We start from the raw sequence: 18,404 nt of genomic DNA, 5'->3' as shown, positions 1-18,404 counted from the left end.
CCACAAAGCCTGGGTGGAACAGCAAGGACAGGGCATGCTGAATTGCTCTTTCAGGCCCAGTGGCCACTCAGTGTATCTTGGCTTCTTTTAGGCCTTTGGTGTGAGAACCACAGTGTCTTCTTTTATGGCTGCTCTAACCTGAACGTTTCCAAGCCCAGTCAGCCATTATTGTTCACGCTGGAGGCTTTCAAAGGTCAAGTTTCATTCTCAAAGATTCACTGGTACATAGCACAGAAGCAAGCACGCGGACCTTCAAGCTCATGGGTGCTGGGTGGCATGTATTAAGGCATCAAAGGTGAACTACTAAAAAGTGTTTCTACAGGAAGGTAGAGAACTTGAGGAAATTGGAAACATTTCTTCCAAATCTGGCCAGTGATTGCTGTTGAGGATACTGATTTGTCTTGTGTTTTATGCTGGACTGTGAAAAATAAACAGTGTACACAAAAGGCATTAATTACTTCATTTATTCTTCCATTTAGCCAGGAGAACATCAGAGCTCATTCAACCTTAGAATGGGAAATTACATGTTGGAGAGAAAATAGCCACACTGAAGGAATGACAGTGCAATTCCAGGTTCTGCTTATATTTTATTTATCTGGTGAAGTGGGGGTGGGGAGTGGGTGGGAAACAAACAAAAGACAGACCTCTATGGAGGCACAAATTCTTAGAGACTACCAAGGTCACTTCTTCCATTTTCCTCAGTCTAATTCAAATGCACAGATTAAAGTGCAAAGGGATGAGATGACCATCTTGCGGGAAAATACTACTTATTTGAGAAAGAAAACCCTTTTATAGGTTGAGGATGGCTTGCTTTTGTCTTTATAAAAATATGACAGCATTGTATAAACTGCTGGATTTGGATATTTAAGGGTCAGGGCTGTGGCAAAGCTGCTGTCTTGGTGACTCCCCACAGAATCCCCCATGGTGAGAGCCACAAGGAAATCATGAACATCCTTGAGGGACAGACACAAAGACACGAGGCAAAAAAGGAACTGCAGGTGTTTGGGCAAGGAGGGTCCTGAGACCTCAGAGGCAGGGCCCCATTTTACTGATGGGGCAACAGGTCTGGGGAGGTCCAAGGACTTTCCCAAGGTTACACAGCTGATCAGTAATAGGAACTTAAATTTCCCGGTTGCTAACTCAGCTCTTTTTAACACAGCGTAAACAGATAACTCTTAATATTCTTTTGTTGTTGTTGTTGTTTCAAGATTCTAAAGTTGGCAAAACAGCTGGAGAGAACAAAAAGATGTGTGGAGAACTCTGATAAATGTGTCCAGTCTGAGGAACCTCTTGCTAAGATATAATTACAGGACTAACATCTGCGTCAAAATCAGGAGACTCCATTTGTCTATGAGCACACATGACAGTATCTTACACACAAGGAGACAGGAACGGAAGGTGGCGCCGAGCAGGGATCATTAGAAAAACCAAGATTGGAAAATAAAACAGACTGTGTGAGCCACGAGTAAGGCTGGTCTAAAGTGCTCTGCGCTTTCAAATAATACGGGACACGACACCAAGTCACGATACATGAGAGGAAAGACCCAGAGGGGCTCCTGGTGGGCACACAGAGGCACCCGTTTTACGCAGCTGGACGCGCGTGTACAGGTTGAAGAATGGCGTCGACCTTCCCCAGGGCCACCTGAACTGGGCTAGCCTGAGCTCGCTCACTGCCCTGCCCGTGGCAGAGCACGGCCGGGATCAAGTCAACACCAAATTCCGGTCATCGCCCAGCCCGGCCTTCTCGTTTTAACAATCACGGTGGGGAGGGGCCCTTGGGAAATGTCTCAGGTTGCCGAGAGAGGCTGGACATTGTGCACTCTGGACAAGGTGACGGGGATCTTAGTTTCCCCTGGGCCCGGAGCTTTTGTCATGGGCTGCGTGTGGACCTTGATGTCTGCTATTCGCTCTTTAAACCTTTGCTGGAGGAATTTTTCTTCTTTGGAGTAGCTTTTGGCAAACACCGACATCAGCAGGCACCCGGCCATGGATGTGCCTCCAATGCAGAAGAGCACCGCTCCCGCCAGCTTGCAGACGTCGAGCGCGGCATTGAACTGGGCGGCGTGCGTGTCGACCATCACAAAGTCGGCTTCGCCAAAGGCTTCGATTTTGGGGGGCACAAGGAAGCCAACTGCCAGAACAGTCAATCCAAGAACCACGAAGGCTGTGCCAGAGATGAGTCCGACCTAGTGAAAGAGACAAACAGAAGCAAGTTAGCTGTAAGAAGCCGGGCGCTTCAGCTCTCCCCTGAGTCTTCGAGGGTGGGGGGACTTGTTTTCTGAGAGACGTGAATACTTCCAGTGGCCCCAAATTTGCGGGGGAAAAAAATGAATGATTTCCCAAGTTAAAAAGGCAGGTGAAAGGAGGACATTTCTGAGTTTAACGCCAACCGGAAGCTGCAGCACGGAGTCTTGATTTTTCCTTTGTTTTCTAGTTGAGCCGTGCTTTAGCGCTGGTGAAGCCCCCTGTTTACTTACATTGCCTCATTTGGTCTTTTTTTTTTTTTTTTAAAGATTTATTTATTTATTTTATTTCTCTCCCCTCCTCCCCGCCACCCCTCAGTTGTCTGTTCTCTGTCTATTTGCTGCATGTTCTTCTTTGTCCACTTCTGTTGTTGTCAGTGGCACGGGAATTTGTGTTTCTTTTTGTTGCGTCATCTTGTTGTGTCAGCTCTCCGTGTGTGCGGTACCATTCCTGGGCAGGCTGCACTTTCTTTCGCGCTGGGCGGCTCTCCTTACGGGGCACACTTGTGTAAGGAACTACTCATATAGTTATTTTTTTTTAAACATCTTTTTCATTTCCTCCTGTTTCTAACTGGTTTTCGTTAGAAAAACAAGATTTGAAAAACAACCAAACACATAACACCATTTAATTTGAACATTTAAAATGCACTTATTAAATTTTAGTGGTAACGCAATAATAAAGAAAGTTGGGGTAATAGAGGAAAACATATTCGTAAGTCCACCACCATAACAAAAGGAGGGAAAGGAGAACTAATATTTATTGAGCATCTATTTTGAGCTAGCCATAGAGCTAGATCCTTTCCCTATGGTTTTCACTTAATTCTCACAAACCTTTTTTCCACTCCATTTCAACTACAAAGAAACTGAGGTTTAAGGGGCCAAAGAATCACTGTCCCAAGACCCAGAGTTAGTAGGGGGCATAACTGGTCTGCGTGATTTTAAAGACTGCCCCCTCCAGTTTTCGTTATACCCAGAATACTTCCTCAATTATTATTCTGTATTTTATTTTACTTTTTATTTGAGTTTTAACAGAGTTTTTATCATCATATAAGGACAGATTTATATACTATTTTAAACAAATATATATTTAATAATATATTAAAACAAACAAAAAGAGTCAATACGATATCTTCTGGAAGAACAATATGGAAATCACACAAAATATAAGTACCACAGGAAAAACTGCATTATAAAATAATAACATTTTGGATCATTTTTCACCTTCTTCTAAAAATGATGACAAATAAATTTACCTCCAAGACTAACCACTGCCACTTTCTAAAAATAACTTATCCTGAAAATTCTGAATACACAACTAAATTAACTTAAATATCCATGGTGACATGCGTCTTAGGTTAGCAAATTTTCTCCCTTCTCAAGAACTAGCACTAACTCTCAAAAACTGAGGGTAACAAAACTGTATCCATCTTCGTTTCTGGGATTTTTAAGAGCAATTGAAGTCAACGCTGTCTGTGTTCTAGTTCTCTCTTCCCTCTCCACAGCTCTCATTCCAGCTTTGGGCTCAATAAATATTCCTGACTGACTAGCTTAAACCACCACACCGCTGAGTATGGAGCCATGTGACTGATTCTTAAAGCAGTCTGCTCCTCAGTTGAGCAACGCTTTATGGATTAACATAACTCTTGGAATATCATTCAGATGCTAAAAGGCAAACCATGTCACTTACAGATGGCAGAACTCCTGCCTATTTCAAGAACTGGGAAATATCTGGCCTCACTTAGCCTTCTCATCTTCCTATTTATGTCAGAGTACCAGAGGGAGGTCTGCCATCTTGGAGGGGACGATGGCATAATGAAAAACTGAATTGAAGGATTCTGAATTGAACTGAATTGAAGGATTGCATTGCATCAATGCAAGTCTAATGAAGGTCTCCAGGAGGCATATTCTGTGCCCATAGAGGGAATCCAAACTTGTTGAAACACATCAGGGAGAGGATGGGATTGCAAGCTTGAAGAAAGGATCAAGAGTAGGCTGCTCCTTAACTCCTTTCAAGTACAATGGAGGTGGGGAGAGGGAGTTGGGATACGTCAGCATAATCCTGGTACATTATTGGCATTGTAGAGTATTGGAGGGAATAACAATTTTGAGATACCTTGCAGTATCACAAAAAGTGTCTTTGGAATTAGTTCTAAGTTGAAATGGTTCCAGGACTATAGAGCAAAGCTATTTGGGGCCACACAGAAGAGTTGGAATGCTTCTGGGAGAGGGCTGCCACCTTACCAGTTAGACCTGAGAAGCATGGAACTGTGGGGCAGCTATGTCAACACAAAAGGTGAAAGAGAAGGACATCACCAGGTCATGAAACCCCAAACACAGTGGCAAGGACAGTCTTTGTGTTGTGACTCTGCAGAGCCTGTTGGTTGTAGGCAGGATGTATGAACACCAGACCATGCTGGTGGAAGGACTGGCTAAGGAGCAGAACTTGGATTCTAGATATTATGGTGGTGAGGGGATACAGGCCACACAGACTATTGTTATTTTGACCCAACAGTCTCTTGGTTGTATCTTACTGAGCTAATGAGGCCAGAACATGCACTTTCCACCAACAGGCAGAGCTGGCAGCAGTAGCAACACAGCTGTTCTGGCAGTAATGACTGCTGGAAGCAGGAACGAGTGTGGCAGGGAAGAACATTATGTATAGAGAAAAAGCAGGATGGAGCTAAATGTGAAAGGAGCCATCTGGGTTGGAGGTAATTCAGAGGAGACGCATAAAGAAGGATGAATGGCTTCTTCTTCATTAGCACTGAGGACTGCTGCTGAGCGCTCTTGAGCAGAGCATGAGCTTGGAGTGGTGTCAACTGATAGCAGTGGTGGAAGATTCCAGCTCCTCTGATCCTACTTTTTGGGTTTACTTGCTTGTAGGGACATTGAGCATTACAAAGCAAAGGCCAATGGCAGGCTACCATCTAGGTCCTTCTACATGTCTGAGCTCATACAGCTTTCACAGCACCACTGCACTTGGCAGGGGGCGCAACCTCATAAAATTCTCTTGAATCTTTCTCTCCTTCTCATCACCATAGCTCCTCTTACAGTGAAGAATTTATTATACCTTTCCTGAATTGTTGCAACAGTATCCTGCCTGGTCTTCATTGCTAGTCTCATCCTTCAGGTGCCATCTGAGACATCTTTTAAAAACAGAAATAATACCACATGGCTTCTTTTCTCAATGGTCTTCCTCACCTCATCTCTTGGATAAAATCCAACTCCTTATTGTCTAGCAAAACTTTGAAGAGATATCTAAGACTTAACATTTGAACTCTGAGTCACCCCTAGGGAAATGGCTGATGGGAAACAGGAGTTGTCAGGACAGATAGGAGGGTTTAAGGGGCTCTCCAGAAGAAAGAGAAGGACCAGACTCACTTTCATGTTCAGGCCACAGAGGAAGCAGTCTTGCCTTGCATCTACACACAGACTCTGAGAAGTTTCTAATATGGGTTGAGGAGAAAGGAAGAAGGAAGAGAACTCTGAGGTGCAGGAAGAATGATTGAGGGTGAGAATCCTTCTCCCAGTAGCTCAGTCCCTGCCCTACTGAGGCTGCTTAGACAATCAAGAGCACCAGCCTCAGTCAAGGTCAAGTACAAAGATAAGAAAGAAAATTTTCATGACAGCCCTTTCAATCCTCAAGCAGCAGAGATGGGTGGTAGGAGCAGGTGGGACCATGTCACAGGGATCAACTGAAGTGGCCAAGCCAACCATGCAGCAAGCCAGAACCTCTGAGGCACAGAGAACATGTGTAATATGTGTGTGTGTGTGTGTGTGTGTGTGTGTTTACACCTGATCATGAGATATCACTTCAGTGTACCCAAGCCAAAGGGTTCTGGAGAAATTTCTACTATAAAGCCCTTTAAAGTTGTCTGTGATCTAGCTCTTGCATAGATTCCCAGTTTCATATTCTGACCCTCTCCCCCAGCTTCTAAACTTTTACCCCAACCATGTTGAACTATTTACAGTCTACTGAATGTGCCGTACTCTCATAAATCTCGGCCTTTGCAATGTTGTTCCTGCTACTGGGATGCTCTGTTCCTCCTTGTTCACAGGTAATCTCTTTCATGGATCCATTTCTTTCCCAGGCTGCTTCAGAAACCCACTCTTCCTCCTATTCTTCCCCTTTCCCCCTTCCCTACCAGGGCTCTCAGCAAATACTGTGACTACCTTTAGGGGAGTGCTTGTCACCTTGTACTGCAGCAATCCATGCACATATCTACCTCCCAGGTTTGCCTGTGAACTCCTTCAGGTCATATCCAGAGGTCAAGAATAGTACCTTACTCTCAGTGGAATCCTGGAGCTGATTGCAGAGCCTACTGCATAGTCGACATGTGGAAGTTTGTAGAAAGAAAGGCAGCATAGCACTGTGAGGTAGCTATTGTGTAGACAGTATGTGATTCTAGCTCAGGTCCACTTGACTCTGCAGTAGATTGAGTTATGTACCCTGGAAAAAAACTGGTACGTAATCCATTCCTGTGGGTGTGAACCCATTGTACATAGGACCTTTTGAAATGGAATCAGGATGGGTCTTAATCCCATTGCTAGAGGTCTTATAGATTAGGTCACTGAGAGGAAGTCAAAAGAAGCTAGAAGCTGGAAGTCAACAGAAGACAGAAGAGAAAGGAGAGGACATTGCCATGTGAAAGAAAAGCCTTCAAGGAACCCCAAGAATCACTGGCAGCCAACCTCAAAATGCCAATCTTTAAGAAGAAAGCATTACCTTGCTGACACTTGAAGTTTGGACTTTTCCTAGCCTCAAAACCATGAGCCAATAAATTCCTATTTTTAAGCCAACCCATTGTATGGTATTTGTTTTAGCAGGTGGGAAACTAAGACAGACTCCAATCTCCATTCTCTCTACCTGCTCACCCCACACCATGCTGCCTATACAAAGGTGCTGGCTTGAGTTAAGGAATCATCTGGAGACACAGATTGAAATGAACGGAAATGAAAGGAAAAACATGATAAAAATTGTGCTGGTTTGTCTTTTGTGGACCCCAGAAAGTTATGTTCTTAAGCTAACCCATTCCTTTGCCTGTAAATACAGTATAGATGGGGTCTATTGATTAGATTCAGTTAAGGGACCTTTAATTAGATCTCTTTGATTAGATCACTTGAGGGCCTTTGAGGCATGACCCAGGTTAGGTATCTGCCCTCCTCTGGAGTCTTACGTAACCAAGAACCAAAAGCAGAAACAAACAGAAAAAGATAGCGGCCATTTTGGCCCTGCCCTGTGCGAGAGGATCACCTGCAGTTGCAGAAAGACGAAGTGCCGAGATGTTGAGAAAGGCCCTTGAGGCCAGAGGCTGTGTATACTCTAAATCGTCAGAGCACTGAGGCAAGGAAAGAGGCCCCCCAAGAGGGTAGCCCATGGAGCAGCTCAAACTGAAGAGATGAGCCCTGCCATGTACTTGATCCCCCACAGCTGAGCTCTGAGAGAAAGCACCCTGGAGGAGAAGGCAGACACCCAGATGGAGAGCTGCCATTTTCTCTCCCCTCATGGCAGAAGTCCAGGATCAGCAGCTAATCTTTGGTGAGAAAGCATCTGTGACGATGCCTTGATTTGGACATTTTTGCAGCCTCGGACCTGTAGGCTTTCACCCTAATAAATTTCCCATTATTAAAGCCAACCTATTTCTGGTATTTTACGTTGGCAGCCTTAGCAGACCAAAACAGAAACCAGAGTAGACATAAGTACATACCTACTGCTTTCACCTGCACTGTTACATAGCACTTTATAAATCCATTGGGATGAATTCTCTCACATTCCCTTTGAGGACATCTAAGAAGAGTTGGTTTATTCCCTTGCTAGAGATGAGGTCTCTTAAGACAGTGAGATTTTAGGTTATTCAGGTTGACTGTAGTTTTCTGAATTCCCTGTCCAGTGTTTTATGATGAGGATATGAATCCCAGAATTGCAACTTGCTGGGATATAATCCCCACGAGGGCAGGAGTTTTTGCGTTTTTTTTCTTCTGAAGTAAGTCTGGAACATCAGGGAACACAAACTTTCGGATCTTGTTTATATAAAATAGAAGGGCAGATATACTGAAATGTGAATTCTGGACTGATAATTGACCATGAGTTCTTCTACACTCTAGCTGTGTATTATTTGGTGGGTTTATAGCTTCACAGATGGCAGAACTGCCAGTGCTCTGGATCCATGTGAATGCTTGCAATATTCTGTATGTCAGTGGCATTTTAGCTCCTGGCACAACAGATCTGTCAGGCAAATATTTGTTTTTTTGACAAACAGGGAAGCAACCACCCACTTATCTGGGTAAATATTCATCTACGAAGCCAATAAGGATGCATCAGAGATGACAGTCCTACAGGCATGGATGCTGAGTCACCCCGCTCTAACCCAGAGTATGCCACACAAGTTAGATTTTAATATTACTGGGAGGTCTTGGGTAACCCACGTTAACAACTAGGTTACTCTACTTTATTCACTAGCTTTCTAACTCAGTTCCATTTTAGAACCCAGTGTTCTGTATGGCATCTAGTAATGAGAGCTACTACCACCAAAATTTACTGACAGTGCACTGTCTATCAGACATTGCTCCAAGGCCTCTGTAATACTATCTTATTTAATTCTCACAACTCTATGTGGGAAGTACTATAAGTATCCTCATTTTACAAATAAGTAAACTGAGGCCTATTAAGGCCAATTAACCTATCCATGGCGAGAGGGCTATGAAGTGTAAAATCTGGGATTTGAACCCAGTCTGAAGTCAGAGCCCATGCTCTTAATCTCTATGCTTTATTGCCTCTTGTTACACTTTATTGCCCATAAATAGCAAATTCATGGCAATAGCAATGTTAAAACTTCTGGGCTTTTGGGAGGAAAGTTGGAGATGATTGCTGCCTCATCAGCACAGGAAGTTTGGGCTGGAAGGGACCTTCGGTATCATTTAAGGCTGGATCTTCTCAGTATCGCTTGCAGAACCCTCCTCTTTTTTTTTTTTTCAATTTCTAAATGTGGTCTGTCCTGATGCCCTCTTCTCTATGTCATTATTCTCTTCCTTGGTGATCTCATCTAGTCTGGTGTCTTTAAATACACTCTATATGTCAATAAACCATAATCCATGAGTTGCAGATTGGTATAGTTAAAGTGCCACTATAGATTTGTACTGGATTTCTAATAGGCATCTCCAATGTAATTGTTTCCCCACCAATCCCACTCCTCTCCCAATGTTCTCCATCCCAGTAAATGGTAACACTATTCACTAAGTAGCTCAGGCTGCAAGCCTTGGAATCATCCTTGACTCTTCTTTTTCTCATACCCCATACCCAATTCATTAGCTTGTCCTGGCAACCCAGTCTGCAAACTTGAGGCTAACCCTGGCTACTCTTTACCACTTCCACTAACACCACCCTTATCGAAACCACCATCACCTCTTGTCTGGATATCGTCATAGCCTCCTAATGATCTGGTTGCATCTATCCTCCTTCTAGAACCTACTTTCCATATAGCAGCCGGAATGCTCCTGTTAAAATATTAGTTGGATCGTGTCACTCCTCTGCTTAAGATCTTCAGATGGCTTCTTATCTATGCTTCTCAGGGTCAAAGCCAAATTTCTTACTAAGCTCTGCAGCATCTGTGCCCCATTATCGTTCTGGATTCAACACCTGCCACTTCCCCATCTTTCTTTTCACCCCAACCATACTGGAATTCTTGGTATTTTTCAAACACACCAAACTTTTCCCCACTTCAGAGCTTTTGGACTTGCTACTTTCCTAGCCTGGAGTGACCTTCAGCCTGATAATTTTAAGGTCTGCTCTCCCAGCTCTTTCTGATATTTGCTCAAATGCTATCTCCTCTAAGCACCTTTCTACAGCCAGCATAGCTACATATCAGCTCTCCGTCTCCCTCTATCCCTTGTCCTGATTTGTCTTTGTAGCACTTGCGACTTCCTGATACTCTGTTTTGTGGTTTATTTTGTTTCTGTTTATTCCCTGTGTTAGATCAAAAGTTCCATGAAGGCAGGGTCTTATTCTATCTGCTTACTGCTTTAACCGCTAGCACCTTGAAACTATGTGGCATAGAGTAGGCGTTCACTCACTGTATATTGATGGGCTGAGCAAATTGTCAAATCAGTCCCCTTCTTTTTACATTTGAGGAAGCTGAGGCTCAAAAAGATGAACTTTCTCACAATCACATATCTGGTAGAGGCAGAGCTGGGATCTTGACTACTGTACTACGTCTTGGCATTAACTCTCTGTGATACCCAACCACTTCTTTTTAATAATCATTTCAGCATGTGCCAAATGATACTTATGGAGCCTGAATGGGGGGTTGACAGCACATAATGTTTTGTCTATGGATGACTTCATACTTAATGAATTTGGTGGCATGTAAATAATAGTAGCAATAATAATAATAAATGAGAGTGATTACACCTATTTATGTTTAACCTACTAATCAACAATTGTGCTGTGTTTAGACATTTTCCTCTGCCTGAGATTTATAGTCTTCTTTACATGAGAAGAAAAATATATTTACTATCACCAGGGGCAGTGCACACACAGAGAGTACTAAACCTCTCAGTTCTCTCTGGCTACAGTATGTGCCGTATCCATGACTTTTCCCATTTCCTGAGTTAAACGCATGCTCTTCACTTACCTTCCAGAAGACGGAGCTCCACCTGTTAGGTGATCTCTGGATCTGGAAATCATCCTCATACTCCCAGATGGAGGCGGTGCAGTCCTCGTAAAACTGGTGCAGGTAGGACCGGACGCCGTAGCGCTGGTACCCGCCCTCGGTGGCAGGCTGTGCCTGCTTGGACCCACAGGCGCTGCTGCAAGAACTCATCCTTCCAGCTGGAACGACAGCACCCACGGGGTCAGCCCTGTGGGCTCGCCCTCAGGATCAAAGGGCAGATTAAAGGTGACAACCAGGCGGAGTAGTAGGAGCCTCTTTTCTTTCTCTAAAAGACACCTTTAAAGACCTCTCTTTCTTATAAGCTGTTCTTTTTTGTTTAATGCAAAATTATCCCCACACACTCAACAATGGGTATTGGGTCTCCATAAATGAAACAAAGACACAAACAGCGCAGCTCACTTAAATTACGCCAAACTTTGAAGCTAGCGGCACATGAAAAATGGCAGCAGAGAAGCAGAGACTCTCATTGCCATGACAGGAAACCTTTAATCTTTCTGAATGCAGTAGACTTTACACTTAGACGTTAAAGAATTAGGCAGGTGCTCTCCCTCGCTGCAGAGAGAATTTGTCTCAGACTCTGCTCTCAGGTTCTTCAGGGTTTCCCTTGTGGAATCTACATGGTGCCCCTCTTAGCAGTCAGAAATTTTGCTTTCTGACCTTATGTATCTTCCTCTGACATTTTAACTAATTGTTGATATGTACAGAAGCTTTGTTGGAAAGCCGCTGAGCAACTTCCACTTCATGCTTTATTAATCCCAAATGGCCTAGTCAATAACTTACACCTCATTAACTCTGACACCACATATTTTGGTCATTATTTATGGATACATCTGTCCACGTGGGATGCTATATTGTAACGTGGAGGGTAGAGCTAGCCTTTCATTGTTTTCTGTGAAAAGTCAGAGAATCAATAAGAATTCAGAGTTTGGCCACATGAAACTATGTCTTTGGTAGGCTGCTTGGCACTCTGTCTTAACATGGAAATTTCAACTTGACCTGACCCAACAAACATGCTTAGAGATAGGAATTTATATGGACATGGCTGTTGGTTCATGGGAAAATATGGAATTATGGAGGGACGGTAGTTTTGGTAAGTGAATTCTGTCTCCCTTTCTTCTTTGGTTTTCTAATCTCCAGAAGCAAATAAGTGTGTACTTGGGAGGATGAACTAGTTTGGATTTTTTGAGTAGCTTTGAGATGGTTTTCCTTGTGTAGACATAGTTACAGGTTCTCTCAAGGCCTGTGCAGAGGGCCAACAGAAGGCTTATTCGCTCCCAATTATTTTGCAAGAAAGAAATTGGTAATGTTTTTCTGAAAGAGGAAAAAGCAATCTAAAGCCATCTAGAGTTCGTCAAGTTCCATGTGTGGCCCTTAGTTTGGTTGGATAGAACCATGGAGCTAAAATCAAAGATGAATCCAGGAGTGCTGGCGTTACTTTGTCCTGTGGTCACAAAGTGAACTCCTAAGGACGTCTGGTAAATGTGTGCCCTTAGCCGCAAATGGATTTGGTTAGAAAGTGTAGCCAAATTTGGAAACAAAAAATATGGCCCTGCTTTTAGAGAAATGTAGCAGCCAGGTGCTACTGGTGGTGGCCAAGTCGCCTTGGCTTCTTAACAGGCGGTCAGTGTTACATTTAGTGCCTACCTCCTCATTCCTTCTAGCTGTTTCAGGTTTGGCTATCATCTAAAGCAGTCACCTGGGCAAAGTGTGCGGAGGAGGTCGAAGTATATTTTTTTCACTTTTAAACATTTCAGAAGGATATTATTTCTTGAAACTATCAAGATTTTACAATGTACTTTGCCTGATTAGAGCATCAAAGTCTGACCGTGCAAAAGAATGTTAACCTGGTTTTCATATTTTAAATGCCAGGAGGATCTCTTCAGTACCTTCTAGTCAATGCTAATACAATGAAGATGATTAATGAGAGCCCATTACTAGTGCTATAGAAGTAGAATCATTTTAAAAGCATTTTCTTTAAGGCATTCTAATGAAATTTCAGTCAAGGGGAGATGGGATTAGTATTCCTAGCTCTGCTTTGTCATTAAGGAAACTGAGGCATAGGAAAATCATCTGCTAAAGGTTATGTCATGAGTCAGGGAGCAGATGAAAGATGTTAGTTAATTAATACAGCAAGCAGGAGTACGGACTGAATCATACTTGCATAATCAGTACCAGCTCATCTACATATATATTTTCAGGCCTTCTATAAAACATCAGAGATTTTAACATGAAAAAGGACAAAAATAGATAAGATAGGAGTAAAAAATTCCTCATAGCAACAGTAAGAGCGATTTCTCTTGATGATGAAGCCATGCTTTCTCAGCATTGACACAGCACAGGACAATGTGACACACACTCATTCCCTGCACAGCCTGTTTCCGGCACAATAGGTTTCATGTCTCAGCTTTATATGGTGATACTCAGTAGCTCAACTTTGTTAAAAACAGTATGGGTAAGATCATAAAAGAGAAGGGAAGTATCCTAAAACGAATGCTTTTGAATCCGAGGAATGGAAGATTCTACACTAAATCGGTAAGGACTTCAAATGATGTTAGATGACTTAAAAGGAATCCCAACAAACTTTATTTCCCCCCCTGGAACACAAAGCAAAAGAACATGATCTGTGCTGTGCTGACCACACAGCGCCAGGGCGCCAGACTTGAAGGCTAGTTTGTGACCAGTTACTCTTGGTTAAGCAAGTTCATTAATCTCTCTTCCATGATGTCATCATCTTTAAAATAAGATGGTTGGACCAGACAACCTCTAATTCCTTCCAGATGGAGTTTTCCAGGAGTCTTGGGTCCTGAATCTACAGAATGAGTTGATTCTTTTCGCAAACCCTCATCCATAAATTGTCAGATCGTCCCAAATTCTTGCTTTACTGTATTACATATGAAGCTTCGGTTGAAAAGAGCACATAAGCAACTAGTAAGGTTAGTCTCTTGGTACTAAATAAATTAAACGATTGTATATTGTTTATTTGTTTAACTTGTTACTTCAGGATTATGTTGTCTAAAAAGTAGATGTTTCATTCATCTTTCATACATCATCTCGAATGTATTACTAGTTGGGACTCACTTCTAGTTGAGAACGAGCACTTGGAAGAACATGGATTTTAAAATATAACATGTTAGAGTAGGGGGTTTGAACCTATGAAGTCTCAAACAGCAAGTTTCATGCCTGATAGGGGGGCCAATAAATTTTTGTCTAATACAGAGATTTCTAAAGTCATTGGGAATCTACCTGGTGACTGACACCTATGGTATTGTAAAAAATAAGAGCTGAGGCAAATTCAACAGTTTTTCTGTTTTTGCCTCAATGCTACTTTAACATATATAGTTTAATAATTGTCCAGCTTTAAAATGAAGTCTGCTGTTTCCTTACTTCCAGCATCGCCATCATGGATGCAAGCAAAATTAGTATCTGGTTGTTCGGTCATCAAGGAAGAGAAAGTTGTTTTTATCTTCCCTAAATAGATGCTCTAAGTGCAATAAGCAGAGATCCATGGTTTTATTCATTTTTTAATCTGTCCATACTATCTATCTGAATTGCATGCATGGGTAGACATTAGGTAACTACTCACTTCCTAGCAACACAGAACACAATATCCTATTTTAAAGACCCCTAAAAGGAGAAAATCATACTTTAGCCCCTTTCCCCAATAGTCTGTTCTAGATTGGTTGGTGTGGGCGATGGTCCAAGTGTTCCTTCACTTCTCATTCATCCTTCATTCATTGATTTAAAGCATGAAATATGTGCTAGACACCTGTTAGATAAGATGGTTATAAAGGTGAGTGGGACACAGTCTATTCTCAGTGGGCTCTTGGGTTGGAAGGAGATAAACTTACAAAGCAATATCTACAACAAAATGGGCCCCACAAAAGATGTACAGGCAAGGAATGGGAATGGACATGCTGAGAAAGCCTCTAGTAGACCAACAAACCCTACATGTTTCCGTGATTGCTGTGTGTACAAATACAGTATAGTGTCAGTTTGTTGTAAATTTGAATTTCAATTTAATATATATAGTTAATTTTTGTTAAAAATCTTCATACCCATGAAAGAAGAAATGGTTTTCTGCCTCATGAACCTCTAAGAGCATCACAGACATGGTTTATTTGTCTTCCTGGTCTTCTTGAGAGAAGAGAGGCAAAAAAACTGAGGCACAAAAAAGAGTTCTTTCCCATGGCACTATGTGAGTCAGTTGTGAGACCAAACACAGGCCCTGTTCTATTTATTCTCTTAGACATACCACTCAATTATTTTTCATACTGCTTTTCTCTCCCATGAAATAATTCTGAGATAATGAGAGGAAAGTTCCCAGTAGAGCCACTTTTCCACAGGACCATATCTGCCAGAGACAATGTATAGGTAATTTATAGATATTTTATGTATAGATGTATAGATGTATAGATAATTTAGAGCATTTATACAATACCAAATCAAAAGGGCAATTCACTTAAAAGATTCAGTCAGATTCACTGTGGATTCAGGAAGGCCTAAAAGCTGGCTAACAGAGTTTTCAGTTTTAAACAGGGCTTTCTGGTAATTTATAAGCCACTTGAAAGCATATCTCTATCAATGGATTATCTCAGAAATATTTTATTTTCCTAGCACGGTGGTAGAGATTGGGGCCCTGTATTCTAAAGTTTATTAATAATCTCTAAATCAGTAGATAAGTAGCCAATTTTAAGATTTTTAGAAGAAGGGCAATGATGTATAATTATCTTACTCATTATCAATGACTTTATTCTGTCAAGATATATTTTTAGTCAGGTACATAAAGTCTGAAACCAAGATAATAAGGAAAAAAGAACTCATATTCTTTTTTAATCTCTTCTTTATCTACATGTAGACCACAAGGTACATATAAATCTACCCATGATAAAGTTTGTGTCTTACCTTTGAAGTTCTCCTCTTTCTCTTCTTTTGGTTTACTCCTTGACTTTTCTTTTTAGTGGCACATTCTTCAATCCTATTTAAGAAAAACAAAAACAAAAACAACTCTGCAGAATGTGATACAGATCAAAATCTAAATTTCACAAACCATTCTTATAACTTATGAAAGAATCATTTTAATACTGACAAAAACATTGACAAAAAACCTCTTGTTCCAGAGCAGTCTTTTTTTAAACTGAAGTCTATATTTTATAACTTTTAAATGTGCTTGCATGAGAGTTTATAAGTAGATGAGAAAACATAAGTGAAAAGTTCTTTGTAAACTATGTGCTATGCAAATGCTAATCTTATTTGGATAAAAGCATATTCCATGTAGTTAATAATACTAGCTAAACGGATCCATTTGTGTTTCACAAATTCTAAATGTAAAGATTACTTGCTTCCTAGTTTCTCCAGAATTGATCTACTGATACCTGTTTCACTGTATTATAAAATGAGTGAATCTACAGCCTTTGTATTTTCCGATATGTTTATATACATCTTAGACTTAAGGCTTTTTGGATGTTTACTCATTGGGTTGATTTTTACTCCATAGTATCATATCTTATATCTTCAAATCAGGTTTTTTTCCTCCCGTGCTCATTGTCTTCCTATCATAATCATTTTACTTTCCATCTGCCTAAGAAAAAGCAGGTGCCCTCGGAAGATTTAATTAAAAAGCCATTCCCAGCTCTAGAGCTATTGGCTTCCTACATTACTCTTGCCATGTGAAATAAAATAAGTGGGGCCATATTTTTTGAGAGGTCATTGAGAATTCTTTCTGATGAGCAGATCCCATCCATTTGCAGGGAACTAAAAGACTTGAGGGGAGTGAGCCTGGCTGAGGCCTGACAAACCTTTTCAGCATTCTCCGGGTCAGTCGATATGGCCAAAGGCAAAAACCTTGAAGATTCTCTTCCCGGTACAGGAGCATGTGAGAGGTATAGTGTACAGGAGGTGATTCGGAGATAGAGGCGAACGATAAGATCCCGAATGGGAGAGCTGGGCCAGGAAAAGCAAACAGGCCAACTGGAGGCCACGACTTTCCCCCCAGTCTCCTGTCGCTTCTGTCTGTCTGTCTGTCGTGAGGGACTCGCCCTTCTGCCCATTTGTCGCGCTCACCCCAGCACCTTTTCTCCACGTGGCCAGCTCCAGAGCCCATGGAGCTCTCCAAGGTGCGGACAACGTTTCTGCCACAAAGCCTGAGCCACGACCCAGTGAGGCAAACCCCCGCTTCCTTTGAGGCCACTAGCCTGGCTAGACCCCCCACCCCGGCACCACAAAGGAGTATCTCCTGAGCTCCTTTCGAATCACTCCAGCAACTTCAGACACGGCACACGAGTGGGAAAGGCAAGTGGGGGGTAAATTCAGCCCGGAACGTAAACCAGCCTTTGCAAACTCCAAATACCTCTATTTCGCTCTTGCCTAACATACAACTTTGTCTCGCAAGAAGGAAAGTCTTTTAAGTTTTTAGCCCTAGCCCCCCACCCCCCCACCCCCCAATTCTTCTTACATAACACCAGCCATGAACCGCCAAAGCACAGAGCTGGCTACTCCTAAAATGTATTTTCACGTATTTTCTTGAGCAGGCTGGGGGCAGACGTTCGTGCACGCTTCGTAAAGGTTAGGGAGCGAGCAGTGGGAGCGACAGCGAGCGAGAGAGGAGAGAGGATGAAGATTTTGAGACAGGAAGGAAAGAGGGCGGGGAGGGCAGGGAGAACTGGAAAAAGGCGGATGGAGCCCGGACAGCCGCCCCCGCCGCCCCCGCGGCTCCGCGGGCCTCACCTGTCCCCGCCGCCTCACCTGTCCCCGCGATGCCGCCCCGTGGAGCAAGTGCAGCCAGCTAGCCGCAGATCTCTCGCTGGGGTCCCATCGCCGCCGCCGCCGCCGCCGCCGCCGCCGCCGCTCGCGCCCAGCCCGGCTCAGCCTGCGCGTGATTGACAGCCGGGAGCCCCGCGGGCGCGCGCAGCCGCCGGGGCCGCGGGCGCGGGGGCGCGCTCGGGCCGGCCCGCCGCCGTCCCCTCCGCGCCTGCACCGTGGCTCGCCGGGCGGCAGCCGCCTGCAGCTCCTCTCCTTCCGGGCTCGGAGCTGGAATTCAAGACGACGTGATTCTTGCGGGGACGGCGGGGTGCGGGCGTGGTGGCTTTATTAAATAAGGCACAGTGTGGGGTCCATGAAACAAACAAACAAAAAGGCTAAGAGCCTAAATGAACCTAGAGGCAGAGGGACCTGCCACCCCATGGGGGCCACGGATGTGCAGGGCAGACAGGAGGTGAGCAGGGTCTGCTTCCTGCGGGGACCTCCCCTCTTCAGGATTTGGGCAGTTTCCCTCCCTCACCGCTCCCTCCTCCCCACTCCCAAAATCTTTTGGGTCAGGAAGTGGAAATGCATGCTCTGGAGGAGTGATGGAGACAACGGGTTAAATGAGGCCATTCAAGAAAAACAGGAACACACAGGGGCAAGAACATCCCAGAAAATTACCCGTCAGTGTCTCAGGAACTTTGTACAGGGGGGCTTAGTACATGAACATAGGGACCCCCCTCGATTTGGGAGA

General features: G+C 43.3%; 1 protein-coding gene across 2 annotated transcripts; it reads right to left on the bottom strand.

Moving 5' to 3' along the window:
• Positions 1-446: 446 nt before the first annotated feature.
• NRSN1 (neurensin 1) lies at positions 447-17,796 on the bottom strand. Of its 2 annotated transcripts, none has more exons than XM_012526585.3 (4): positions 17,636-17,796; positions 15,815-15,887; positions 10,874-11,070; positions 447-2,186 (listed from the first exon to the last, which is right to left on the bottom strand). In XM_012526585.3, the coding sequence occupies exons 3-4, from the start codon at positions 11,060-11,062 to the stop codon at positions 1,788-1,790; spliced, it is 588 nt and encodes a 195-aa protein (XP_012382039.1). In that variant the 5' UTR covers positions 11,063-11,070; positions 15,815-15,887; positions 17,636-17,796; the 3' UTR covers positions 447-1,787. The 2 variants fall into 2 exon arrangements, with proteins under 2 accessions (XP_012382039.1, XP_004462111.1); XM_004462054.4 differs by having other exon boundaries at positions 17,654-17,796.
• Positions 17,797-18,404: the final 608 nt, after the last annotated feature.

Source organism: Dasypus novemcinctus, chromosome 22 (genome assembly GCF_030445035.2).
Source record: "Dasypus novemcinctus isolate mDasNov1 chromosome 22, mDasNov1.1.hap2, whole genome shotgun sequence".
NCBI lineage: Eukaryota > Metazoa > Chordata > Mammalia > Cingulata > Dasypodidae > Dasypus > Dasypus novemcinctus.
The sequence above is the reverse complement of the archived record's forward strand: the minus strand, read 5'-3'. Positions and strand labels throughout refer to the sequence as shown.

Coding starts and splice junctions, on each gene's coding strand:
- NRSN1 (XM_012526585.3), bottom strand. CDS start 11,062: ATGAGTTCTTGCAGCAGCGCCTGTGGGTCCAAGCAGGCACAGCCTGCC. Junction 2,187..10,873: donor GGAGCTCCGTCTTCTGGAAG/GTAAGTGAAGAG, acceptor CTCTTTCACTAG/GTCGGACTCATCTCTGGCAC.